We start from the raw sequence: 26,439 nt of genomic DNA on the forward strand, positions 1-26,439 counted from the left end.
GGAGCAGAAATATTTAACTATTCAGTCAAGGAGTTGCCAATAGAGCAGTGCCAAGTTTCTCAAGATGACTTGGCAGGTGTCATTCTTTCATGTGTGCACTTCATGTGCTCTGGAACCAATTAATAGGACTTACTGCACAAGTGACTTGAAGGACCCATAAGCATCAGGCTGGTGCACAAAATGTTAGCTGCTCTCTTCATAGACATGGTGCTGACTGCCAGACTGCATTTGTTGGCTAGGCACAGCAGTTAGTCTGTTCTCATACACTGGACTTATACAAGGTCTTTGTCATGGTCCCTTACTACATTCTTATCTCTGGGTTTGAGGCCCAAGATTTCACAAGGAAAGTGAAAATAGGGGCAAGTTACTTTCCCAGTGAGGGCACTCCATCTGGCTTACAGCCTGCTCTCAAGTTGTTTTGAAGGGAACATGGCACGCTGGGGCCATAGCTGGAAGACTTGTTCGCTGTGCTATGTGTCATCTATCAGCCGCAGGGCAAGAATATCCAATCAAAAATATTAAGATTAGATTCAATGGATCTGAATAAAAGTGAGGCAGAAGAGGAAATGGTAGTCTTAAAAAATAGTATTAACACTTAAACTATCTGTATTCAGCATGCTTCCAGATGTTAACTTACTTGCAGTGCCTATCTCACAGGTAGATACTATCTACAGAACTGAGGCCAAGAAAGACTAAATGAGGAAGTCATTGGCAAAACCACAATTAGAATTCAAGAGTTTCTGCATTAAACACATGCTATTCAAGACTTCTCTTTCAGATACTGCCAACTGACAGTTCTGCAGGTGATTTATCTGTATTGCGGATACAAAGACATTAGAAGTGGTTGGCTTGTGCTCAGCTGGGCTTGCAGGCACAGCGCCACATCAGTGCAGCATACAGCTTCCAGGGACATGTCTGGTCAGCAGGCAGGACAACTGCCTTCTTGCACCACAAAGCCAATAAATGTGAGAAAGGCTTTGCAAGGTAGATGCTTTAATCTATGTTTTGTAATAGAAGAAGGAACCAGTTCTTATGTCTCAGCATAATATTTCCATTGTAATCATTTGGCCCCAAAAGCAAATATAGACATAGAAAGATCCAATCTTTCCCTTACAGAACAGCTTCGATGTCTTTGTTCCTAGTGCTTTTGGTTTGTGAAAGGCTTAACTCAGGTTTGGCATCAGGCACTTTCTCACTGGACTGATAGCAGATGATCGGAGATCTGATTTAGATGACTCCACAGGAATAATGATTTAGGGCCAACGTTCCTGAGAAGTTCTGCTTTCAGTGTCAGCTCACTAACAGGCCTTCATGGCCCTGGTCAGCTGTGTTTGGGGTCTCTGCACATATGCTCTGTTTGTGGACACAGGACTTCTATTTAAGCTTATACTCTGTCCAGTATTCACTTAGATTATGTCACATGTTGTTTTCCCACTGGGTCCCTAGATCTGATTATAACCTGCCAACCTCAGATCTGTCCCCATCACCTGGAATTTCAGTGTCCATCAAGACTCCTGGGTTTACCTGCTATCCTCAGACTGATCCCGTTTCCCTTGTGTGGGTACAGCAGGACCAGGCACTGGCCAATGTGGTCCTTGCCCTGCTGGTTGTGAGGCTGTGCTTGGCTCCCTGCTCCTCAAGGAGCAGCTGCTCTGTGTGGCTCCCTGATGCTCAGTGCAAATTTCTTGTGCTAAAGATGACAGCAATGTGCAGTTACTGAAGGTATGCACGTTTTATTCTTTAATACTTCAAAGTTCAGTTGTGTCTGTTCCACAGGTATCACTCTGATATTTCTTTGGATAAATGCACAGATATGTAAGTCCTGTGTTAGGCTGAAAGTCTGCTTGTGGCAGTCAGCAACAATCTCTGGAAGAAAGCTGTCATAGATACAGGGCTGTTATCTAAAGATACTCCTCTACCTTCCAGTAATGTATAGCTAAAGCAGCCCTCTTTCATTAAATAGATCTTGATTCAACGTTTTCCCATTACTGTTTTCTTGGATAAAAATTTAGCATCTGTAATGTTGTGTAGCAGTGAGTTCTATGGTTTAACAGTGCACTCTATGAAAAGTAGATGTTTGCTATACTGATATTTGATAAACTGACTCGATATCCTGCGCTTCAGCGAAACAGAGATCACTCTGTTAACACTTTCCATGCTGCTCTTGTTTATATATTGTATTGCTTGACATTTAACCTTGGAGAGTTTCATCGTTCCTTACACTTCTGGTGCCCTTATCACCTCTGTGCCTTTTCAGGTTGTACTTTGCCCCTCTTAAGCTACGTAGATGAGAACTACACAATATATTCAATAGCAGTGTTCCCTGTTTTTTTTTCTCTCCTCCTTTTTCTAGTGATTCTTGACACTACTGAACACACCAAATTGTTTTGCAGAGCTGCCTGTAATGGAACCAGGATCTCTATTTTGAATGGAAGTGGCTAATTCAGAGGCCTTGGTTTCCATCTTTTCCCCACGTGCTTTACTTTGCACCAGGCAAATGCTTGAAATTCAGGTGTATGGGGTTCACTTGAGTATATCTGAAGTGTCTGCAAGCTTGGCTAAGGTTCCCCAATGGTATTGCATTTTGACTGCGAGGAAAGGAAGGGAGGAGAGCAGAGGATGAAGTGAGAGAGGTGATGGGTAGCACTGACACTGAGCCGCTGCCCACAGGAGCTGGCGGTGACAATAAGCTGCGTGTATCTATTCTGCTGCCTCTTCTTTCTAGTGTGCAAATGAAAACAGCTCACAAAATGCGAGTGTTTAGAACAGCCTTGTAGGAATGGAGCAGGGCAGAGCTGCTGCTCTCCTGCATAATGGAAAAGCCTCCCTGCGGACTCGCATCTGAATGGCTCGCTTCGCATTTTAAGTGCTTTATAGTGAGCAGCAAGGGATTTAATGATGACACTTAAAAACCCCGAGCTGCTCGGGTGTATTGTTTCATAGATCTATTTCCAACATCTGTTCTCTGAAGGGACATCTGAGCGGACAGCGGATTGGCGGCTGCTTTGCGCCCTGACAAAAGGCTGCCGTGATAACGACTGGGGAAGAGGACGAGTGGTCCAGCCTTGATATTAAAGCACACTGCTCACCCCTTCCCTCGGGAAAGGCGCAGCAAAAACCATGTGTGGCTGTGAATGGAAGGGGTGGAGGTGAGGAGAGCGGGGCACGGTTTCCCCTCGCAGGAGGCCGGGGCGACCCAGCCGCGTTTCCCGCAGTTCGGTGCGCTGCCGCACAACTCTCCGGCCGCCAGCGGAGGACGGAGCGCAGCTCCCTCATCCAGCCGAATCAACGACAAAAAATGGTGATTTCAGTGTCAGCTCCTCGGCTGGAGACCTCCGGGATGAACGGAGCACCCGGCCCTTCCACTACCCGCGGGCCCGCTCCTTCTTCACCTCTCCTGGGGCGGCAGGAGCGCAGGATCCGTTCCCCCGGCCCGCAGCCCGCTCCGGGGTGTGCGGCGCTGCCGCCCGCTGCCCAGGGGCGGGAGGGGAATCCGGCTCCTGCCGCGGGGATCCAGAGCGCGTTTTGCCGCCTGCCGGGAGGGCTCGGTGCGGCGAGCGCCCCGCCGTGCCGCCCCCTCCCCGCTCCCTCCCGGAGGGTCCGGCCAGGGGCGACGCCGAGAGCACGTTTCGCGGCCCGGCGCCACCGAGGCTCCGTCTGCCGCGCTGTGCTCACCGCGCTATGGGGACGGGCGGCGAGGCGTAAGCATGACCCGCGCCGAGCCCAGCCCAGCCATGCCCGCGTCGCCCCTTCCTGTTAGCTGCGGTACGTACGTGGGACGGCGCGTTGCTTTCTCCTTCTCCCCCCTACCCCCCTCCACTTTTTATTCTTTGCCCCGCTCCCTTCTCGCCCGGCCCAGCGTGGAACCGAGGCGGGGAGGGGAGGCTGCTGCCGGCCTGCGGGGAGGACGGGTCCGGTCTGCGCCGGAGCCTTCCTGGAAACGGAGGGACGGAGGGGGCGAGCGAGGTACCCAGCCCGGAGAGCCGGGACCCGCAGCCGCTCCCGCAAAGCGGCAGGGAGCGGGGACGCGCTGCGTTGTCCTTCTCCGCGGGTGCCGCATCCCCCCGTCGAGCCCCGGGATACGGCGGGAGCGGCCCCAGCCTCGGCCCCTTTGTCTGCCCCCTGCAGCCCCGCTGCGGGCCGTGGGGCCACGAGGAGCCTCGGCGGGCCTGCCCCCGTCCCGTCCGGCCTCTGCACCCGCGGCGGGCGGCGGTGCCCGCGCAGAGCCACGCGTGGCCGGGGCGGTGCAGCCGCAGGGTCCGGTCGGAGCCCTTCGTGCAGCAGCTGAGGAAACGAGCGCTTGCCAAGCTGGGCAGCTAGAGCGTGACCGAGCAGGATTACGGGGCGAAGGTGTCTCTTTAAATTTTAAAGGAGGAAGCTGTGAAAATAATTTTTAAAAATTAGCTGAGGAGCGGCTCTTCCATGCTGTGCTCGGTGCTCTTTTTAAGGCACTTTTGTGGAGAGGCAGAGAGCTCTTCCACGCAGTAATCACCTTGTTTTCATTAATGTCAGTCAACGCAAATTAAGCGTGGAGATGGAATCCAGAAAGCGTGGCGTTGGCCGTGGGGCTGGGCTGCAGCCCGGTGCCCGGCTGGGAGGAGGCGAGGCGCTGCCCCCGAGCGGCGCTCCCTGCGGCAGCGCAGGGCTGGGAGCGAGGTGGCTGCAGGCAGGAGGGGGCCAGGGGACAGCGGGCAGGGCCGGGCTGCACACAGCAGGTAATCGGGGAGGAATTCGAGCACAGAGCAGCTCTCTGATATCAGGGACCTGTAGAAACTTCGCTGGGTAATAATTCCCAGTCCTCACTGATAGTATTTTATCGTGGCTGTTGTGCTATCCGTGGTTGCCGAAGCCGGTCTAAGCATTTCCATCCTACTTTCAGTTACTTACATTTCAAAACATCTTTCAGGCAGAAAATTTCCAGGCTTAATCTTTGCCTGAAGGTTCTCCTCCACCTCCCCCTTCTTTTAATTGAGTTTGAGATAAGGTGATCCAGTTAGGGTTGTTTTTAAAGGCGAAACCTTCAAGGAAGGGAGTCGGATATTGTCAGAAAGAAAGGCGCTGTTCAGAGCATCAGAAAAGTATATTTAAAAGGGGAATATGATTAGCTTAGGGGTTTTTGCTTGCTATTATTATTGGTAAGTACCTGGAGCCGTGTGGTGGAAGGGTTTTGACTTGATGAGCCTCAAGAATTAACTCAATGTGTTTTACATTTTTGCATTTCTCCCCATTAAGGTCAGCGCTGGGCTGTGCAGAACAGGCTAAAGTGGAGGCACGCTCCTGCCTGGCTGGAAGGGGTGATGCTCTCACATGCGGCGCGAGCCTTCACAATGGGTTTCTGCTGCCAGTAGTTTGCTTGAGGTTTAATCTGGTTTTGTGGTTTAAGCGTGCATGATTCCTTGCAACTTTTTTTTTTTATTTTTTTATTGTTCTAATAGAGCTTTCCCTAAACATGGAAGGCTTTTTTTTTTTTTTTTTCCTGTGGTGTTTTCCCCTGTTTCGCTCACTGAGTGTTTCAGAAGTTTATACTGAACTCATTATGCTGCAGTAATCTAGATACCCTCAGTTCCTGCAGAATTCAGTGAGCCGGGGTGCATGCTTCACAGCAGCCCTCTGCTTCCCCTGCACTGGGGGAAGTAGGACTTGGGGGCAGTCCTGCTTAAGTCATGTGGCACCTACTGCCCCTAGAGCAGAGGTGGGGTTCTGAGGCCAGGAGGGACAAAAAGTAGCATGAAGTGAATGTCTTGGTTCATGACTTGCTGAACTTGTGCAGGAAAAGGGTTTTGCTTTCAAAATGCATCCTGCAGTGCCTGCCCCAGGTTTGCAGTTAAACTGCTGGAAAGTGTTGTCTTAACTCAGAGTTTTGTGTGCGTGGATAAAATACGTCCATTTCACTCAGGAATGGCAATGATCCTGGAAAGCAAAGAGGCAGGTGTATGCACAGTAAAACTGAAAGCAGCTCCTGGAGGGTGTGTGAGGCTGCAGCCCTGTTTGAAGCAGTGTTTGTGCAGAAGGAGAGCTCCGGGAGGCTGCGTGGCGGTGAGCAGCAGGCAGGGCTGCACTGCCAAGGGAGAGCCTCTGCGAGAGCGTGTGTGAAGTAGTTCCTGGTCCTGAGTTTCGTTTTTATTTCTTAACTAAAACCAAATGGATACTCAAGGATTAAAGAAGGGGGAGGGAAAATTAAAGCCGATTCCCTCCTCTTAACCCATTTCCCTTCTTTTCATATACAAAGTGTTGTACAGAACAGTCAGTAGGTGCAGAGAAAGGAGCAAGATTGAAAAGTGGGCTGACTTCAGAACAGCTGGTAAGAACATGCAGATGATATGATGCGGTTCCAAGAGGGCTGAAGAAAGATTTTGTGTGTTGCATAGGGTCAGCTTTTCTAGTTTCTGTCTTCCAGTGTCTGTTTTGTCTTCCTTTTAGAACACTTGCTGCTGGTAATGAGATGCTTCTCCATTCAAAATTGTAGATAAGAGGTTGTATGACAACTTGTAAGTCAAATGGTGACCCCTATTGCTTGGGACCTGTGCATTGTTATTTAAAATGGTTCTTATGAAAGTTTCTAGGTTTTGTTCCCCCACCAGGCTAATCCCAAATGACTTTTAAAAAGACATTTAAACACTGAAACAAAGTGCATTAGATTGGTTCGTTCTGGCTGCAGTGAAACCAGGCTCAGCTAGTCCAAGCTGCCTGATATTTCTCATACAGCTGTGCTTTTTTTAAGGGTCACTTACTTTCTTTTATGATGTCAGATAAAGGCTGCCACCATTTTATGAAAACACACCTTTTAAGTTTTCCATCTAGTTCTGAAACAGAATCTTAATGAACACTAGTTTGAAATGGAAAATTCTCTTTATTATTATGTGCAAAGAAAACAAAAGAGAAGCATTTAAGAAGAAGATTTTATTCTTTTTCCTAGAGGCATTGCATAGGGTTAAATCTCCCCATTGCCTTGTAGGCAAGATTCTTATTATAATTGTCTGGAATTTTGACCTGGTTGGGACTAAAAGCTTTAGCCCTTGATTAGCTTTTTAGCAGTATTTGCTGAGGATTATAGCAGTCAGTGGGATTGCTCCAGACTTATTACTGGGAGCAAAACTTAAGATAGTGGCCCTACAGCCAGCTTTTGTTTTTGCACATGAATTAGAAGAGAAGTCAAGTCACAAGCAGCTTCAGGATGCGCTGCTGCTGGCTGGGGCTGTTCCCTGCAAACCCTCCTGTACTGATTACCCACTTTATAGGGACGCCTGTCCTCTCTCAGGAAGGGACTTGTGGGGGGATGGGTCCTGTCTGACTCAGGATTCAGAAGAGACAAATGAAGTCAGTTTTTCTCTCCAGGATGATGAATACTTACAAGTTATTGCATTAAACCATTAGATTTGTATTTGATAATCCTGGAAGCTCACAGAGGTGTTTTGGTAGTAGGATTTCTTGCTTTGAAATGTGATGTGTGCTGTAGCTATTAGTTGTCCTTAAGAAGTGACATGAGGCAATTTGCAACTGCTGCAGGCATCAACACAGCGTCATTGACAGCCCTTTACATGGAAGGAAGGTAAAACATTCCATAGTGCTGCAGAAAACAAATCTTGAGTACTGAGCTTGTAGCTACCTAATATTTTGATCCTAGATGTGGCAAAGTAAACGTAACAGCAACAACATGAATTTAGTTTTACTAGAAACTTTGTTTCTTCTTCTGTCGTTGTTGTTATTTTGTTTATTTAAATTAATTAACTTCTTAATTTTTTTAATGTACCAATTGTGGTTACTGTGGCAGAGCAGTGCTCAGCAGGAGTATGGGAGTTTCTTTAAGGGGAAGTAAAGCCCTAGTGCTGACAGGCATTTCTCCCAACAGGCTACAATCATCTTGGAGGTCAGGTGCTCTGTTCCAGGTGGATAAAACTGAAGTTCAGTACTATAATAAAAGAAGAAAAGATCGATGTCCCTTAGGGAGCTACTGCCCAGGTGTCTTCTAAAGAAAAATTCTTTCCGGCAACAAAATTGAAACAAAATGGATAAAGCTGCTGCTGTTTTCCATATGTCCCTGTCCGTTTGTCTCTGACAAGTGCTAACAACAGCCTTTCCCATCACAGTGCTACCACAGGATTATATATATATATTTCTTCCAGACTAGTGTGGAGTATTTTTATTTCTTTGTTGTTTCGTTTTTGTTAAAAACCAAGCAGGATGATGTTGCTTCTTCAGTCTTTGAAGCACCCGTGTTGCAATCTCTAAATGCAGGTAAAGACGTATCACATCATCACGATTCCAAAGAAAAGTTTTACAAGATTGTTATAAATGAAGCTTCTGATTGGCGATTCTGCAAATTATGCTTCCCAAGTTTCTATAACAGCAGTGCCAAATGTTTATGTAGAAAAGTAGCATGAGCAAAGCATTAAGCACATCCAGTATCTTCAAAAATCCAGTCACTGTTTCCATTCTTGGTCTCCTGTTTTCTCTCACCCTTCTACTTCTGTTTCAGAGCTGATAAAGAGAAAAGGCTTTATCTCCTCTCTTCTGCTCCCCTCCCGATTCACACATTTCCATGCTGCATGGCCCTTATTTGCTTTCTTCCTTGCTCTCCTGTCCATAGTCTCTGAAAGTGGCTCGCATTTCCTCTCCTACCACTGTTATGTAGCACCAGGCACTAATGGCTACCAATGGGCTGTCTGCTGCTTGTTTGCAGCTGGCTTTGCAGCCCTCCAGGCTGTCCTTTGGAGCCTGGTTTCATCAAAACCACAAGAAAGTGGGCAGCCCTTTGTAGACTGACAGCAACTGTTTCATGGACCTGTTAACGTGCTGCTGATTTGATGCTCAGCTTGTGGAGTGACTGGTTATGGCCATATCCCTCTTCCTCCGTTCCATTCAGAAAAGGGTAAGGGAAGGAAAGCACTCAAATTACCTTAACTTCAAGCCTGTATTTAGTGTATTTCAGTGTCCAACCCAACTTCTGTGGAGTACCTCTGTGGGAGCTCTTTAGGTCTTTTAGTGATGGCCTTTGAAACATTACCTGCAACTACAGATGGCTATACACGTGTATTTAGTCTGTCTGGGTCAGGTCTTCTCCTGCAGTGCTATTAGCTTGTTTGATGTGAGAGGTTAGCTTTGTCTTCTGATGTGACCTTAGAAGTGCGTTGAGCCTTGTGCTGTACTGTAATGCTGACTCCAAAGTGGTGTTTGAGTGCATGGAAAAAGTGCTGTCTCAGTAATGTTAGTTTGATATGCTCCTGCAAGATGCAGATAAGATACAGAATGATCACAGCATGTTTACATAGACACGTGATATATGTGATTTACGTTTTGTATTGCACAGGATCATTCAGCTTACTGCTGAACAGATGAGCTGGGCTTCAAAGAGCTTTAAATAAGCTGCTCTGAAGAGAGCAGGGAGGGTAGTTACTGTTGGGTTTTTCAAGTATTGTGACTGCAGCCTGTTGATGGCTGTGATGGAGTTAGAGATGAGTTTGCTGCCAGCGAGCTGGTGAGGAGCAGTGGGGGCTGGTAGTCCTGTGCAGCAGCCATGCATGGTGGATATACTACACCCTTTGGGTTTAGATGGGTTCTTGTAGAGCCTGCCCTTTGCAAGCCCCACACCATTGTTTGCCCAACACAAGCTGAACCTGGGCACTGTGATAATGTTATAAGTTTCTGAGGTGCTAGGAAGGCTGGACTGCATCAGCAGGGCTCTGCCCTCCTTTGCTGAAGCTCAGATTGGGCTGTGGGTAAGCCCAGCCTTGGTGACATCACCCTGCTGGCTTCAGCATGGGGTTGAGGTCATGATGAAGAGAGTGCTCTGTCTCTCTTGCCCTTTAAAGTGGTGGGGCTTGGACCCAGCAGCATCCTTCTTCCTTTTTTTTCTTCCTTTATGAGTTCCTTTTTTTTCTTTTCTTTCTTTTTTTTTTTTTTTTTTTTCCTTTAGAGGAAGTATTTAACAGAATTTCTTTATATTAAAAAACCAAGCAAACAAAGAAAAGCAACCCACCTTTCAGAAAATTGCTCTGGAGCCAGAAGAGTTTGTTGTATCTTCTGAGATGTGCAGGTTGTGTTTGGGAGTTTGGAGGCTTTTTCATCACAGTCATATTTGAAGACAAAAGCTTAGGATAAATGTTATGGTGTTTTGTTGACAGCAAATATAGTAGTAGTTATGATCATGAAGCAGAGGTGATTTCTTGCATAATACATTTGCTATTGCTGGGAAGGGCCAAGGCTTGCAACCTAGTACAGTGTGCTTGTACATGATCCCAGGAGATAACACTTGGAATGGCAATTCTTCCCTGATCCAGTTACCCCCATGAGTACAAATTAAATGTCTTTAGAGGCATATAGTTATTTCTACAATGGTAACCTGGATATATATCATGATAGGCAGCATATGGATGAGATGCCCTTGCGGTGGTTTATGGGTGTAACACCAGTTAACTCAGCTTTGTTGTTGTTTTTTCCCAAATGACCATACAGTAGTAGCTTTATGCTCCACAGCGTGTCTGAAGATGCAAATTTTAGCTGTCCTTACCCAAGGGGAGGGATGGTTAACAAACCACCAATAAGATTGTGAATGTTCAGACATCTTAAAATTGATGTAAAATGGTAAAAAAATGAATTGCTTCATGATCACTTGAACTTTGTTCACTTCTTTATTAGTTTTCTGGGCTTTTAGGCAAGCTTTCAATTTTGCAGTCTGTTAATACTTTCAAAGCCTTTGTGCTGATTTAGCCTGATGTCTGATACTGGTGTTTTGAGTTTTACCTGTGTATTTTTAAATAGTCAAATGAATATACATGCTTCTTTCATTAATTAAATTTCTATTAATGTTATTTTATCTTTTTCTGTTTCAGAGTTGACTCTGTATCGCTACAGAGAGCCGCAATGGGAGAGTGCAGTTTTCTGTTGAAAAATTCTCTCAAGAGCTCATGATTTTTTTCCATCTCTCCTCGTAACATTTCTACTACTCCGCAGACATGGCTCACCACGCAAGGCCTTCCAGATTAGCAAAAAAGGAAGAGATAGGCAAAAGAAAAACTAACCAGGGCAAAAAGAAATGTAGCCAAGTGAGAAAGAAAACCACAAAGACTTCCACAAAAGCTGTTAGTTCTGGAAAAGGCAAAAAGCCGGCACAAGAAAAAGATGTTAAGAAAAAGCAGCAAGAAAAGAAACCAATCATGAGCTCTTCAGGTAGATTTCTCAGGAGCAGTGTCACCAGAACCTTGTCTGGAACACCTTGGGTGAGTTTGGAGAAAGCTGACAATATCCTCTTTCATAGCCAGGAAGCTTTCAACATCAATGGTTTTACAATGTCTCTTCGAAACCGATCATTCTCCCGTAGATTTTCTCAAGCTCCAACAATTGCAAAACCCAGAAAAGCTGCAGCACAAAAAAAGCTTGAAACAAAGGAAAAACATGAACAAGATCTGGCCGTAGAAGAAGAAAAAAATGTTGAAGCATCCGAAAAAGTGTTGGAACAGAATTTAGCACAAGATGAATTAGCTTCTCTGTCTGTAGAGGATATTCCATGCAGTGTAAATGAAGAACCTGCTGCCACGTGTGCTGGTCAAGAAGAGGAGGGAGAAATACCTGAAATGAAGAACTCTGTTCCAAGCACCCAAGTAATGGATGACAGTACAGCAGTGTCAGAGGTGGTGTATGAGCACAGAGACCTGCCCTGTGAGCAGACACTCATTGATCTCAATGCAAGTAGTGCAGCTGAAGCATTTGTTGAAGATGCTGCATTGGTGCTTCTGTCTTCTGATTCCATAACCACCTCTGAATCAAACTCGAAGGTGTGTATAGAGACTCCCTTCCACCTGGTGCCTAACAGTAAACAACCTGACTCTGGTTCTATTGATACCTCAGACCCCAGTTCAGCTGTGCTGTTGGAAGAGTTGGTCCCACTTGCTGAATCCCACATTGAATCAGAGTCAGACTTGGTGCTAACTAGTGAAGAATACAACTCAAATCCTGCACCCACAGTTACCTCTGAGTTAAATTCAAAAGAATGTTTAGAAGATTTGAGCTCATTTGCAGAGTCCTGCTTAAAAGCAGATGGAGGTTTGGAGTCTGCAAATGAAGTCCTTGGTTCACATTCCAGCTCTGAAGCTGCCACTGGATCAAATTCACTTTTACATTTTGAAAGTGTAAGCTCGCTTGTGGAATCCAACATGAGACTCGTGGATTTTGTGCCCATTCACAAAGAGCTTGACCCATATTCAGATTTGAGCTGTACTGTAGAGAATGCAGAATCAGACTCAAAAAATGTATTTACAGTAAGCGAACCGGTTTCTGATACCTCTTTAGCCAATATTAAAGTGGAGGATATTGAACGGCTTGTTAAATGCATTGATGCAGAGACATTAATTTTGAATTCAGGCTATGTCCCCGCTTTATCGTCAGATACAGAAAAAAGAGCAGTCGATAAAATGTCCAGTGAGAGCTCCAGAAAATTCTCTGAAGGCTTTGTTTCAGAGTTGCCTTCAAGCACGGAAACCTCTGTTTTTGCCTTAGAAAAAGCCATAAATGCAGATTTGCCAGCTGACTCAAGACTGCAGCAGAATGATTATTCATCACAGCTGGAAAGTGTTGGAATAAGCTTGAATTTGATTCAGGACAACGTAAGCAACAGCACTCAAACAGTTGAGGCCTCAGGGCCATCCTCTCTCACAAATCCGGCCGGTGGTTACCCTCCTGCATATCCATCTCTGCTCCCTATGTTAGAGAAAAAGAAACGAAGGCGTTGTGGAGTCTGTGAGCCCTGTCTGCGGAAAACCAATTGTGAAGAATGCAGCTGTTGCAGGAAGCGCAAAACCAGTCACCGGATATGTAAAAAGAGAAAATGTGAAGAACTGAAAAAGCCACCGCCACCGATCACACTACCTCTTGAGGTAAGCCAGAAAGGTCTCAAGTTAAGTCATGATTTTAAGGATTGAGGTATGTCTGGAAACACTGCAGAGGGCCCTTGTTGTACAGATTATAGAGAATGCGGGGTTTCTGTTGTAGCTAGCAAGTTACATTGTGATTTTTCTCTTGCTATGCAGAGAAGGACAAATTAAAGTGAGCAACAGTTACTCTTGATCCTGCAGTGTTGATGCAAAAAAAAAAATGAGGGGCAAGCATGGCTTTAACTCTGTGTTCCATATACTGGCTAAAGCAATTGAGGGCATGAAGAGGTGAGAAAGATTTAAGTACAAAATGTGAGGAGTGGGGAAATGAGGGTAGTCTTAGGATACCCTGAGATCTTAGGGAAAGGGCCTGTGTTTCAAAATAGCTAAGAAGGTAAAAGGTAAAAGAAAGAAGGTTGCGTCCTCTTTCAAGTTAAAGTGATTTGCTTGTGATTACACATTTGGTGGAAACAAATCAGTAAACTTTAGGATGGGATTGTAGCTGCCTTTTTCCCCTTTCACATCTCTCTGCCTTTCTAATTGTCTGTTCTTCTGTTTCTTTCATTTCATTTCCCCTGCCTCTCTTATTTTGTATATCTTACCACATCTCCCCCACATATTCTCTTTCTGTTTCTTACTCATTTTTTCTGATCCATCAGCATTTTATAACCCAGGTCATTACTTTTGGACCAAAGAGGAGGGGCAAAGACAGTCTGTATGCCCCTGTGATAGCAGCCCTGACCTTCTGAGAGATTTCAGTTCAAGATCAGGCTTTAAATCAGGTAAGTAGGGAACTGAACACAGATTTCCCACATCCCAGCTGAATTCCCTGACCTCTGAGCTGCAGAGTTAGCCTCTGCCTTCTCCTGAAGTTCATATAGTTGAATGGAGGCTGAGCCGTGGAGAGGAAGCTGCTGTTTCAGTTGTTAGCTTGCTGGGATATTTGCCTTGGGATGTGGGAAACTTGAGTTCAAGTCTCTGCACCATTATGGCACTCTGTGCTCCCTGAGCAGTTCACAGTGCAGGGAATGAATGCACCTGCAAAACATTTCTGAACACCAGCTTCATTAAAACAGTGTATCCTTACAGCAGGTAGGAATCCCAGTTTGCTGTGGAGCTCTCAGGACACCTTCTGTTTGCAGCCCTCTGTCCGGTACTTGCTAAGGTCTGCAGATGTGCCTGTTCTGTTTTTACAGTATGCGGGCAAAGAGAAGAGTCCCATAGCAGTGAGGGGTTATGGTATGTGTATATGCTTTGTGCAGGAAATGTATTTTAAAGTAAAATGCCTAGGGAAGTAGCTTTAAATAGGTGGGCTTAGAGTTCATTAAAAACCCTTGATGTCTCAACTGCTCATAGAGAGCAAAGTGAGGGAAGGGACAACTAACACATGACTTGAAAACATACAATTAAACAATAAAGATGGTAGAGGCTGATGCTGACTTCTTGCAGCGAGACTGTAGCAACATTAAACCATTCTGTATGTTTAGCCAATGGAGCTAAAGAGGCTTGTGGAAGAGAACTGATGGAACTGAGGTAGGAAGTGATTGAAAAGCCGTGATTTAGAAAAGGTTTTGGCAGGGTCAATGAAAGGAAGCACTCCAGCTTTTCTGTCAACCTTTGTTTTCCAGGCTAAACGTACTTCTTTTATTGTTGCTCAGCCTGACCTTCTCCTTGCAGATTTGCTTTGCCCCTTCACCTCTTTCTTCTTTAGGCATTCCTTCTTCTTTCTTTACAAGGAATTTCTTGTTTATATTCCTTTGGCAGCTTATTTCTCGTGTGCTTTTGTTTTATTGAATTGGTCACGTTTTGTTCAATGCTTTTAGAGCTGCACCAGAGGCCTCTTTCATTTCTCGTTAAATTTTGTATGAACTTTGAATACTGCATAGAGGAAATGAAGTATTCCTGACATTTAACAACACGTCAGGTATTCTCTCATAAAAATGTATTTGAATGAAACCCGGTGCCTGTTCAGATGTTCATAGGAGCAAGTCTGGTCTCTCGTGTTCTATAGAAGCACCGCTCAGAGGAAAATGAAAGAGGAAACTATTTCTGCAGTGTCTGTGTGTTGTGAGAAGGCTTTGAAAATATTGAGATACAGAGGGTGTTGCAGGGGGATGGGAAGCACTGTGCAGCAGCTATCCTTTAGATAAGGTTTCAGCACTCCAAAAGGGAATCCCGTTGTGTTTTCCCAGACCGAGGTGGGGTTGAGACTACAGCAGTTGGGATTTCTGTGCCAGCTATGCCTCACAAATAGAGGGCAGCTGGGGAAAAAGTCTGTAGGTCTCTGTCCATGGTATAGAAAGGGAAAGAAGCAATTAAAGAGAAATTAGATTGGCTTCAGTACATTCCTCGTTTGGAGGAGCTGTGTGTCTCCGTCTCGTGTTGGTGGAATGTAAGCATTTTTTGGAGGTGATTCAGTGGGAGGAGGATGTAAGGGGATAGACGTTCTCTGCGTGAGCATAGTTTGAACATCGATGTTTTGCCTTAAAGGGAATGATTTCTTTTGACTTTAACTAAACAATGCAGAAGTCAGCAAAGTGGATGAGAGCTGTGTGTCGAGCGGCTCTAGGATAGCTGCTGCTGGGGTTCAAAGTCCCTGCACGCTGCTTTAGAAGAAAAAAAGGCTCTTTAAAGAATAACATCCACATAAACCTTCAGTGATATGTTACCGTGTTACCTTGTTGAATGTAATGGGTTTTTCAGGGATGCAGTGTGGCAAAGGCCTGGAATGGTAGTGCTGCTTCCCCAGGGGATAGATACTGCAGGGAGGCTGGCTTAGGTGTGGGGGGAGGAAATGCCCTGCAGGATGGAGGCAAAAGGGTTGTGTGTCACTGCTCTGTGGGGGAGCAGCCAGGTAAGTGAGGTGTCAGTAAGCATCGGAAAGGAGAGGAAAAGGCTTCGTGCTGCATTATTGTCCCACTCTGGGTGAATAATGCAGGAATGCTCTGCACTGAAAAGAGCATTTTGACAAGTTCCACCTACACAGGAGTGTGGAAATTTTGCATTTTCTCTCGTCTCTGAGGCTGCTGCTTTCTGCAATAACATGGTAGTTGCTGGAAGCTGTTTTGAAGCTATTTTCTACCAAAAAGCCCATTTGATCTCAAGCAGTGGGCTGGCATGCTGCTACTGCACCACCGTGCACACCTTGGCGGTCTGGATATGTTGCACATCAGGGCTCAGTAGGTTGCAAAAGCTCAGCATAGGGGGGCGGTGTGGGATTTGTATTGCCTTCTCCTGGGGAAGAAGCGTTAGCAGCAGCCGGCATTGCCGAGGTGCCCACGATTCAGGGCTGCACTTGGGCTGGAGCCCTGACACGCTGCCAGCTCCTGGGACTGTTTGCCTGCAGCTGGGTGACACTGATGGCCCCGGGGGGCTCCCGTGGGACCCGGCCTCACCGAGGTGCCCTGAGACGTGTCATTCAGCGGCTGTAATCTGAGCAATAATCTGAGCAACGGGGAAATACGGAACAACGGTCCGGCCTGTTTCCTTGTGGGTTTTTACGTGCTGCCCAAAGCCCAGGCGTATTTAAGGAGCGTGCTGCAATTAGGGGAGGCTGGGAGCTTTCCAGCAGCCGCTCTTCTGTCTTGAATGGGAAATGGTGATTTAATGGAGAGCCCCGCAGCGGCTCTGTCTGAGCCGAGCTGTTTGCGGAAAACTCGGGGCCAGCGTCACATTCTGCCTGAACCTTCCGAGGGGAGCGAGCCGTGCTGGCCGGGGCGCGGTGCACCTGGGCTGCGGGACCGAGAGCTCCGTTCTGCGTAGCCGCAGTTAGAGCCCAGCAGCGCTGCGGCGTCCCGGGGCCGTCCTGTCCTGCTGCGGGGCTGTGTCCTGCTGTGCGGGGCTGTGTCCTGCTGTGCCGGGCTGTCCTGCTGCGGGGCTGTGTCCTGCTGCGGGGCTGTGTCCTGCTGCGGGGCTGTCCTGTCCTGCTGCGGTGCCCGCCGGCCGCTCCCCGCCCCTCCCTCACTGTCGGCCGCGTGCACGCGCGGCGCGGGGCCGTGTCCTCGCCTGACCCCTCGTGCCGCAGCGCGGGTGTGGGCCGAGCTCGGGCCCTCACGTTCCGCCGTGCACGAGCCGAGGCGGGAGCGCGCGGTGCCGGCTCCGTGCCCGCGCCGCGTGTTGCCGCTGGCCGCCCCGCACAGCGGCCCCTTTGTTCGCTCGGGGCCGGCGTGACGGCGCGTGGCGGCCGCAGGGGGGCGCTGCGGGGCCGCGGAGTCCCATTGGCCGGGCCGGACTTAAGCTTCGGGCGCGCGCGGCGCGGCCTCGCGAAGGGGTGGGGGGGGCGAGCGCCGCCGATCCACGCGCGGCTCGTGCCCGCGCCGCCGCGAGAGGAGGGAGGGAAAGGAGGGGAGGGGAGGGCTCCGCTGCGGCAGGAAGCAAGATGGCCGCCTGGTGGGCGCCGCCGTGAGGAATGCGGGGCACCAGCGAGCTCGGCTCCGGGGGGGCGGCGGGGCCTCTCCCCTCTGCCGTCTCCGGCGTCGCCGCGTGTCGGGGTGGCGGCGGGGGGGCCGCGTAGAGCCGCCGGCGGCCCGTGGAGGTGCCGCACGTGAAGCACTCGGGTATTAGAGAAATATTGCGGTTCGATAATAAAACTGGAGGCGTCTGCCTTTGTGACCACCGCTTATTCTGCGATTTGATGTTTTTTTAGGTTCTAACTGAAAACAAAAGACCTCAGAGGAGGAAGCAAAGAGTTTTTAAGGTAACCGATGATTGCTTTAATATTTCTCCCTCACGTTAAGCGCCGTTTCTTGTCACGTTTAACAGGAGATCGAGGGTTGCGCGCTGGGACGCGGCTCTTTCAGCCCTTCAGATGAGCTAATTTTAACGGCACAGAACATGTTCTCTTCTTTTGCCTCTCCCTGTCCCCCCTTCCCCCTCCCCCCATCCCAGCATGTTGTGTATATACACACCGGAGCCTCTATGCGGGGCGCTGCGGCCGGGACGTTCGCTTCCCATTGTGCTGGGAGCCGCTTCACCCTCCGTGTTCCTTCCCCACTCACAGAAGTAGCAGCTGAATGCTGGGGGTGTCGAGCAGGGCGAGAAGTCGGTGCTATCACGTAAACTAAATTAACGGCATAGGAAGCTTCACGCTTCAATTACAGCGGTTTTGATTTCCTTTTTTCTTTAAACTTTAGAACACCTCAAGTGAAACTGAAAATTCTATAAACTTACAGGGGCCCTCGGTTCACGTGGTAAGGCTTCAGCAGGGCTCTTAAGATGGCTATCTTGCATAGTAACAAAAGATTGGTGCTTCAACTCAACTGTTTGAGCTTGTAATACAAGTTTACTACATTTGTGTCTAACTGGTAGCAGATTCATACTGCTTTTTTTTCAGTTTGCATTTGTTTTGTATGGAAATAGGTTCTTAATTCTGTTCTTTCGATCTAAAATGCTAAAGGGTGGATGCTGAAACTGTGAAAAGAAGTTAAAGAAAATGAGATGTAATGTTTTTAAACTGACTTGACGATTGTTTTCTTGACACAGAGCGCAGCTGAACGTGATCTGAAATAGTTGAGCACTGTTTCAGTACATAAACATTTCAGAAGTTGTTGGACGTGGTGAATGTGATAAATGCTGAATGTAATGTGGTTTTATTTAAAATCATTGCGACTCCTTAGCTGCTTTGTCCTCACTGTTACACGTCATAGGAACTTGCTCAAGGGAGTCCTAAGTTTGTAAGACAAAGTTAATCTAGAAGTTAAGAGTAAGGAAGGAGCAAATAAGCTTCCTTGGCTTGCAAATGTGTCTGACCTCTGTGTGTGTGTCTCTCAGTGTGGGTGTTGCTGTGCAAACCACCTTCCCCTTTGCCTACAGGAATGGTGATGGCACAGCACTAACAAGTGTTCTTCTTTTAAAAATACATTAATCCAGGACATTTGATTATTTCATTAAGTCATAGGTATGCTCTTAATTGCCCATTGTAGTGACTGCCACTTTTGCAGCATAGTTGCTAGGTGTTGTTAAGACTTTAGCATTTGTTCATTTGGTGCAGTGAAGGAGATAGTGTGTGAAATGAAAACTTCTTGTAAACCAGTCGTAGTGTTTTGTAGCGTGGAATTGGTACATGCACCTGTAGAAGTAAGAGGAGTGTTTCTTGACTTGTGTAGTTGTGTTGTGTTGGATGTCTGTCCGCAGTAGGGGTTCGTAGTGAGTCTGCAAACTTTCTCTTGAACTCATTTTACCACTGCTTCTTATTTGATGGCAGGGGAAGTTGCTATGTAATATGATGCTGTCATTCCTATCCTTTCCAAAAAGCCTTTTGAACAGTTTTTTTTTCTTTTTTTCTTTTTTCTTGGCTCTTAAATGGAAAAAGGCTCGTCTGTTTTTGTGTGTGTGCATAGTATCATATGGTAGTCATTGGACTTGTGTTTATTTCTGGTTTGACTTTTCCTCTGCTGAATTGATTCTACAGCATTTCTTTCCCCTTCAGTTATAGAGAGCGTTCTTTCAGTTTTATTTTGTGGTGCTGAATTGTATTTGATGAGTCGATTCACTTGTGTGCACCCAGTAAGGAGGCATGGTGCCCCTGAAGGCATCTCTAGAGGTGGCTGTGTTGGTGCTGGGGAGGTTTTGCTTTGTTTTTGGTGGGGTGGGTCAGCCATGTTAAATGACCATGTTAAAATAGGTTGTGTTTCTGTCAACTGCAGGAAACCTCCAAAAAGCTTCACCATTTACATCTTCTGAATGGCACTTTAGAAATATGATGTTCTGGTGTATGATTATGGCTTGCTTTGTTGGTGGGACTGCTGTGTGAAGTGGTGTTGTATCCACTGAATTATAACTTCAGTCTTTGTTTTAGTCATCAGTAGTGGCTGAGTGAAGCTTACCAGTGACATGTCAAAAAAAAATATATATATAGATGTTTTGAATTATTATTAATATTTTGTTATTGTTTTACTGGGGTTTTAATTGTGTTTTGCTTCAAAAAAGGGTTGTGGACTTGCTTAAGGGGTATTTGTAGCACTGTGCTCCAGTGACAAGTGGAGTTTGTGTTTCTCCAGTCATCCTGAGTTTGTATAGATGCACATTTATTTGGAGAGCTGGCAGTTCCTCTAATGATGCTTTTATGATCCAACATATTTATGAATTGTGCTGTACCAGGTTAAAGTAAGCAATGCTTTCCTGTTGAAAACCAGTTTGACAGATGTAGACATTATAAACTAAAGTGATAAATACAGCTGATACACATGATGAAGAGGCACAGGCCGTGGTCTTTCTAGTAGGCTCTGTGGAGCTATGGCTGCCGTTTGGATGGTTGCAGACATTTGCTGCATTCATGAAGTTTTTAAAAACCAACCAACAAAAAGGAGGAAAAAAAGACTGAAGAGAGAGATCCTCAGTAGTACATGCAGTGCTAAGTGAGTACTGCAAGTGCATGCCCATTCTTTGTTCTCTGCCTGATTCTGTTTGTGTGTTTATGCATAAACACTATAGTGCTAATCTGTGCACAAGAAAAGTGTAGACAACACCTGTGAAACTCTAAAATCAATTTGGTTTAAGTCAAACCAAAAGCAAGAGATTATTTAATATCTAGCACTTCAGGTTTGTTGGTAAACCTTGTATTTAGGGGCTAGTGGGAGTCCCTTTTCCATTGAAGCTACAAATACATACATGAGCACTCTTTAACTTTTCTCCTCAATGTGTACGAAGCGTGGTATTTCGTATCAAAAACAACGTTCAGATAAGAAGTTGCTATGACAGACCAGCTGTTGCTAGTCCTTCTTAAAATGTTTGTTTTGGTGCTTAAATTGCACTATTTCAACTTAATGAACGTGTTAACAAAAGTTAAGAGAAGCAACTCTAATATGCACACTAATGCTTTCAATGAGCATGGCTTGAATGGATTTTTGAACATGTAAGTGTAATTTTTTTAGCACAAAATGCCTGCCAGGATATTTAGCTGGAAGTAATTCAACTTTTCTTTTTTTTTTTTTTCCTTTTTAAAACAAGATATCAACAAGTCAGTGGATGGAACTGCAGTGCTGTGGGGTTTGACAGAGGAAGAAGACAGGATAATAGGAGTTGGAAGGGATGTTGTACAGAAGACGTGCTTTGTGTTTTTTAAAAGGACTTAATCATTTTGGAACATACTCATTTGAAAAATAGCAATTAAAATTGCTTCGAGTACTGGTTGGATGTGTCTGCCTATTTCTTCTGAGCCTTTTTGCTCCCTTTTCCATAGGGAGTTTGCTTTTGGCACATGGATGGCTCACACAAATTATCCAACTCTTACTTTTAGAACTACAGTAACTAAGGAGTAACTTGGCAGTTGAATGCTTTTCATTTTGAAATAATTTGTTTCAAAAATGATGCCTAGATTATTATTTTTAAGGACCTTTTTGATAGCTGGATGTGTGTCCAAAGGGAATTATTATTATTTTTTCTTTTTTCTTTTTGTGCTTAGTAGGCTCATGTGCCTCAGGTGAAGTAAACAAGCATGATTATAGCCCTCTATAACTTCCTGAAGGGGGGTTGTAGTGAGCTGGGGGTTGGCCTCTTCTCTCGTGTAATCAATGATAGAACTAGAGGGAATGGTTTTAAGCTGTGTCAGGGGAGATTCAGGCTGGACATTAGGAAGGATTACTTCTTGGAAAGGGTAGTCAGGCATTGGAATGCACTGCCCAGGGAGGTGGTGGAGTCACCGACCATGGGAGTGTTCAAGAAACGCTTGTATGTGGTGCTGAGGAATATGATTTAGCTTGGAAGTATTGATAATGGTTGCACTAGATGATCTTCTCGGTCTTTTCTAACCTTGATAATTCTATGATTGTGTGATTCTTTGATTGTAATTCAGTACCACACTTTGTGCAGTCTCCAGTGCTTCCTCATGTGTAACTGTATTTCCTTTGTACAGTACCATTAAGACTTCACCTGTACACAGACATTTTTTTGAATGGAATCTTAACAAAAAAGGTCAGGTCTTTGGAAATGGTCTGTAAATTAGTAATTCTAATCCATGTCTTGGGGCTTGAAGCCAGTCCCTGGTGGGCTTTTTGTTATGGTGCTGATGGGGCTGAGCTGGATGCAGAGGTGCTCTTCCCTTACAGCCCCTGTCCTACAGAGCTCACCATCAACACTACTTCCTCTCCTTCCCAGAACTGGCATCCTCCTCCTCTTTTCCCCTACAACTCATTGCTGGCTGCATGAAGCAGCTGTGGGGTGTAACACTCCTGTGCTTGCTCAGGGAATGCTGGAGGCAGAGGCACAGTGAGGCTGAGCCAGGCAGAGCCTGGCAGTCAGGGTGTTTGGGTGGGGGAGGTTTGCACGTGCTTTGAATCACTATTTGTTTAGATCTGGCCTGTCACTATGTGTTCTAGTGGGATGCTGAAAGTTCCACTGTATTGAATTTAGAGGAAAGAGCTTCTTAAAAATGCCTGTGATCGGAAATGTTGGTATCAGTGAAGTGACATTTGTGGGAAGGAAGAAAAATATGTCAGTGTGTTCAAGTAGGGCATGTTTATATGTATGTTTGTGCATGGCTTACTTAATTCTAAGGGAGTTATAGAAGTTATCTTATTCTTATTCTGGTTATGTTTTGTTGATTCTATTTATTAATTATGAAACTAAGAACTTTATTGAATACTTGCTATATGCAAGGTAGGCGATGCAATACTTGAAATAGCTTTGCAGATTCCAGTGTTCAGTTGCCGGTGTTTGATATTCTTACATTTGTAGGTAATAACAGTATCTAGAAAATGTGAAAATTGAAATTCATTTAGAACCATATTCCACACTGCTAAGCAAGTTTTTTGTTGCTTACAGTAACTGTTGCAGGAAGAAACCCAGTTAGAAGTCTCCGCCTTACTTGAATGGGACCAGATTTTCACTTTGGCTTTTTCTCTCTCTGATGTACTAAGATTTTACATATGGCATTAACACGAGGAAGATCTTGCAGGTACGATAGCAGCAGGTTTTCCCATGGGCATTAGCGAGCCTTGGCTTTGTAAATGCCAAATGATTTAACTTCCACTACAGTAAGTTGATAGTGGTAGGGTTTCATTTGGGCGCTATAAACAAAGGATCCACGCGTTCTTACAAAGGTGCTTTCTTTTCAAATGTCAGATATATGAAACTTACCCAATGTCAAGAAAAAAAGCAAGCAGTAATTGCATAAAAGAAACCAACAGAAATCACTTGCCATTAATTTCTCTAAAGTCAGTGTACAGAACATGTTTGTCTTCTTATCCCAGCACCGTTAAGCACTCAGCCTTTTGGAACATTAGGATTTTTCAAGGCAGACTTCAGACTGAGTGGCATGTGGCCTGACATTCCATTTGGAATTCCTTTCTCAGTGTTCTTGTCCAAATTACATCATTTCATTGATGCTCTGTAGTAAACATTTAACTCTTAAGTTTCGATTTTGTAAAATAAGAGTTTATTGACATTGTAAATTAGAGTTTCCACTTATTTAAAAATACAAAGCATTTAATTTTGTAGCAGATGATCATTGCCTGATCACTGTGATCACTGCAACCCTAACACTGTTATTTTTGCAATGCAGGATCCTGAATACTGCCTTATTGCTGGGTAGTCTATCTGACCAGTTTATTGTCTGAATTGCCTTTCACTAGTCCTCTTAATGTAGTTATCTCTGACTTATTCTTTCCAGTCTATTGCCCTCTCATTAGCTTTAAATCAGACTGGAATGTATGTGCAATGTAGATGTTAGAATTTGGAAGTGACTGGGTGAATGACTTGTTTTGGTGTGTCCTTTGGAGCCAGGGCTGGTTAGCACTGTTAACTTGTATCTCTACAAAGATGAGCAACAAAGTTTCAGTCCAGACTTCCCAAGCTTTAACTTAAAGTCGTTGAATCTTGTTATGCTTTTGTCTACCAGAACAAAGAGCCTTCTGTTATTAGCTTTCTTTTCTGCACAGACTTAGCAATAGTTTGTGGCCTTTCAATTTTCTTTGGTAAATGGTAGAAAGTGGACTTGAGGCTTTCACTCAAGATACTTCAATCTTTTGTTTTTCTCCTGGTCCTCCAAGACCTGTCCAGCATATCAATGTCTTGCTTGAATTGGGTACGTCAGGATTGGACGCTGGCAGGTGTAAAAGTGCCAAATACAGGGCATAAAATAATCTGTCTTTTCCTAATTACATTGTTATTTATGCGCTGCAGAACCTTGCTGTTTTGGCCATAAAGTTGCAACAGGAGTTTCTATAGTTACTGTGCAGTGTTTTATTGACCATGTTAATGTTCCTTCCAGGGTCATTGCTTTCTGAGATAAAACCTGTATTATACACATAAAGTCCAATGTCTTTGTTGTTAGATACACAGCTTCACCTTTATCTGTATTGAAGTGTTTGCTTGCCAGTCAAAAAATCACATCCAATTTTATCATTATTATCTATTCTTCTATCAGAATTAATTTCAGTTTTCTTCTAGGTCATTGCTAAGGATTTTATATAATATATAGCTGTGATAAGTTCCCTCAGGACCCTATTAAGAACACTGCAGATTCCCAATATACGGTAACAGGCTTAAATGTATGGTGATGACCTAATGAATGGGTAAACTATAAGAGATTAGCTAGGATGAGTAAGTTCAAAGACTGAATTTATTCTTTCTCTACGTTTTTAATTAAAGCATGTTAGGAGAGGGTTGTATTAGGGAACAGATACTGCTGGTGATTGTATGTATAATTTTTCTTTGTGGGTTGAGTGCTGTGTTTCCCAGAGCTGTCAGTGTTTCTTTGAATGTTCTATTTCAGCGTTAAAGATAAATGATTGAATAAATAAAAACTTCATTTAGAACAAACAGAAAAACCCAAGCAAGATACTAGTTTGTATTGGCTTCTGTAGCAGAAAAGGTTCTGTAACAAGTTTTTCTTTAACACCTCCATTTTTGGGAACCCATGTTAGGGGAGCAGGGTGTCCTTCATGGCGTGAGTTTTGTGGTTTTGCTTTGCACTTTCACACCCTAGAGCACAAGGCTGACAAACAGAAATCTGAGTAATCTAATAAATATACTTCTCTATGGGTCACAGTATGAAACCTTTAGAGTCTGAATAAGTGTTTTGCCCTTTATTTTATTTTTGCTAGTAACTACATCCTTTAGTGTCTTCTTGGGGAAGATCTAGGAATTCTTGTAAGGGGTCTCACAGAAGTGTTACATAAGGTGAGCAGGAGAACTGTGATAGTGGCGTGGGACAGAGAAGTGAAGATACCACAGTGTAGTTGTTACTATAGCTCATTCCGGATATAAATATAGTTGACTAAATCCTTACTGTGTTTGGTGGAGTGGATTTGCTAGCTGTTAAAAGATCTAGCATGAAGTCTTAGTTGCTGTGGTAATTGGGTGGGTTTGGATGGGCTGGATATTCTGAGTTACAGGGGGGTTGTGAGTGGAGGGGGATCCATCCAGCAAAGCACAGCTGGGTGGATTTCTCCAGCTTCACAGAACTTATAGTTGCCGTGAGTTTCCATATAAACCTGCTTACACTTCTTTACATCCTTTTGCCAAGAGCAAAGGTTATTTGCTTTTGTTGCTGTAGCTTCTAAAATGTGGAATTATGAGCCTGCTGTAAGTGCTCCCTCAATGCCGTTGTTCCTGTGAGGAACAAAACCTATTGTATGGGCAGGTTATGTTATATTATTGTAGGACCCAAGTTGTTCTCTTTACCTGAAGATCTGTGGGAAATGTGCTTTCTGTGAGCTGCTGTAAAAGTGTGGTGTGCTGTGAGAGGCACACCATTTCATGGCCATGGTTAATATGTAATTGGTGATAATAGATTTAAGTTTCTGGTGAGGTTAATAGGAATGAGCCTCTGCTTGCAGCTGGGCCCCTACTTAGCTGTCCTTCTCTGTGGCCTGGTTACCTGCCCAGAAACTCTGCTCAGTCTGCAGCCTTGGGCAGCAACTATTTTCTTGTCTGCATTATGGCAGTCAGTGGCCCTACACTTTCCACATCATCATTCCTCTGTTCAAACCAATGCACAGGGTGGCTTTCTTGGTAGAACCCAACATAGGTGAGTGCTTCCCGAGGCCTGTGCTTTCTGGCTCTCTATCTGTATCTTCCATCTGATATCTACCTTTTTATCCCTATATGATACTCCCATACTTACACCCCTATTAGGCAGTATCCATGCTGTATTCCATGGAATTGCCCCATGTCCTGGGGAATAGGAATACACTGCATAGGAGTAAATCGGTACTGGTCAGCTGGTGGCTGGTTCTTGCTCATCTCCTGGTGAAGCACTGACATCTGACAGCTGGACCATGAATAAAATACCCTGTTCAAATACTAGATGAAATATATTTGTTGTCTTCTGTTTTTTTTCTTTTTCTTTTTTTTTCCCCCAAAAGTTTTTCTGGGCCTGCTGCATGACTGCAGATGGTGTCTTAGGATCCTGACTTACCCACAGCACTGCAGAGGAAAAGAGGTGCACAGTGCAAGCTCTCCTCACTCACCATCCCTCTGCACTGTTGAATGTTGTGATGCTGGAAGAGCTACCTTTCAGGTCATCTTGGTCATTAGCACGAGCTAGTATGTGCAGGCATTATTCTCATGTGTTGAGAACTCTGTTCCTATGGGAGTGAGGGAGGAATCTAATTGGGATGTCTACTTAGGGGGA

General features: G+C 45.1%; 1 protein-coding gene across 10 annotated transcripts in view; it reads left to right on the plus strand.

Annotated features, from left to right (window-relative positions):
- The window catches only part of TET1 (tet methylcytosine dioxygenase 1), a 92,071-nt gene that overhangs the window by 19,822 nt on the left and 45,810 nt on the right, over window positions 1-26,439 (plus strand). For 3 of the 10 annotated variants that reach the window (XM_015866317.2, XM_015866319.2, XM_015866320.2), the window contains 2 exons: window positions 10,830-12,869; window positions 17,512-17,562. In XM_015866317.2, the coding sequence (XP_015721803.1) occupies window positions 10,953-12,869; window positions 17,512-17,562 (1,968 nt within the window). In that variant the 5' untranslated portion in view covers window positions 10,830-10,952. Of the gene's footprint in view, window positions 1-3,546; window positions 3,766-10,829; window positions 12,870-17,511; window positions 17,563-26,439 lie in introns of those variants that run through there. The other 7 variants (XR_001556030.2, XM_015866323.2, XM_015866324.2 and 4 more) reach the window with 6 other exon arrangements.

Source organism: Coturnix japonica, chromosome 6 (genome assembly GCF_001577835.2).
Source record: "Coturnix japonica isolate 7356 chromosome 6, Coturnix japonica 2.1, whole genome shotgun sequence".
Classification (NCBI taxonomy): domain Eukaryota; kingdom Metazoa; phylum Chordata; class Aves; order Galliformes; family Phasianidae; genus Coturnix; species Coturnix japonica.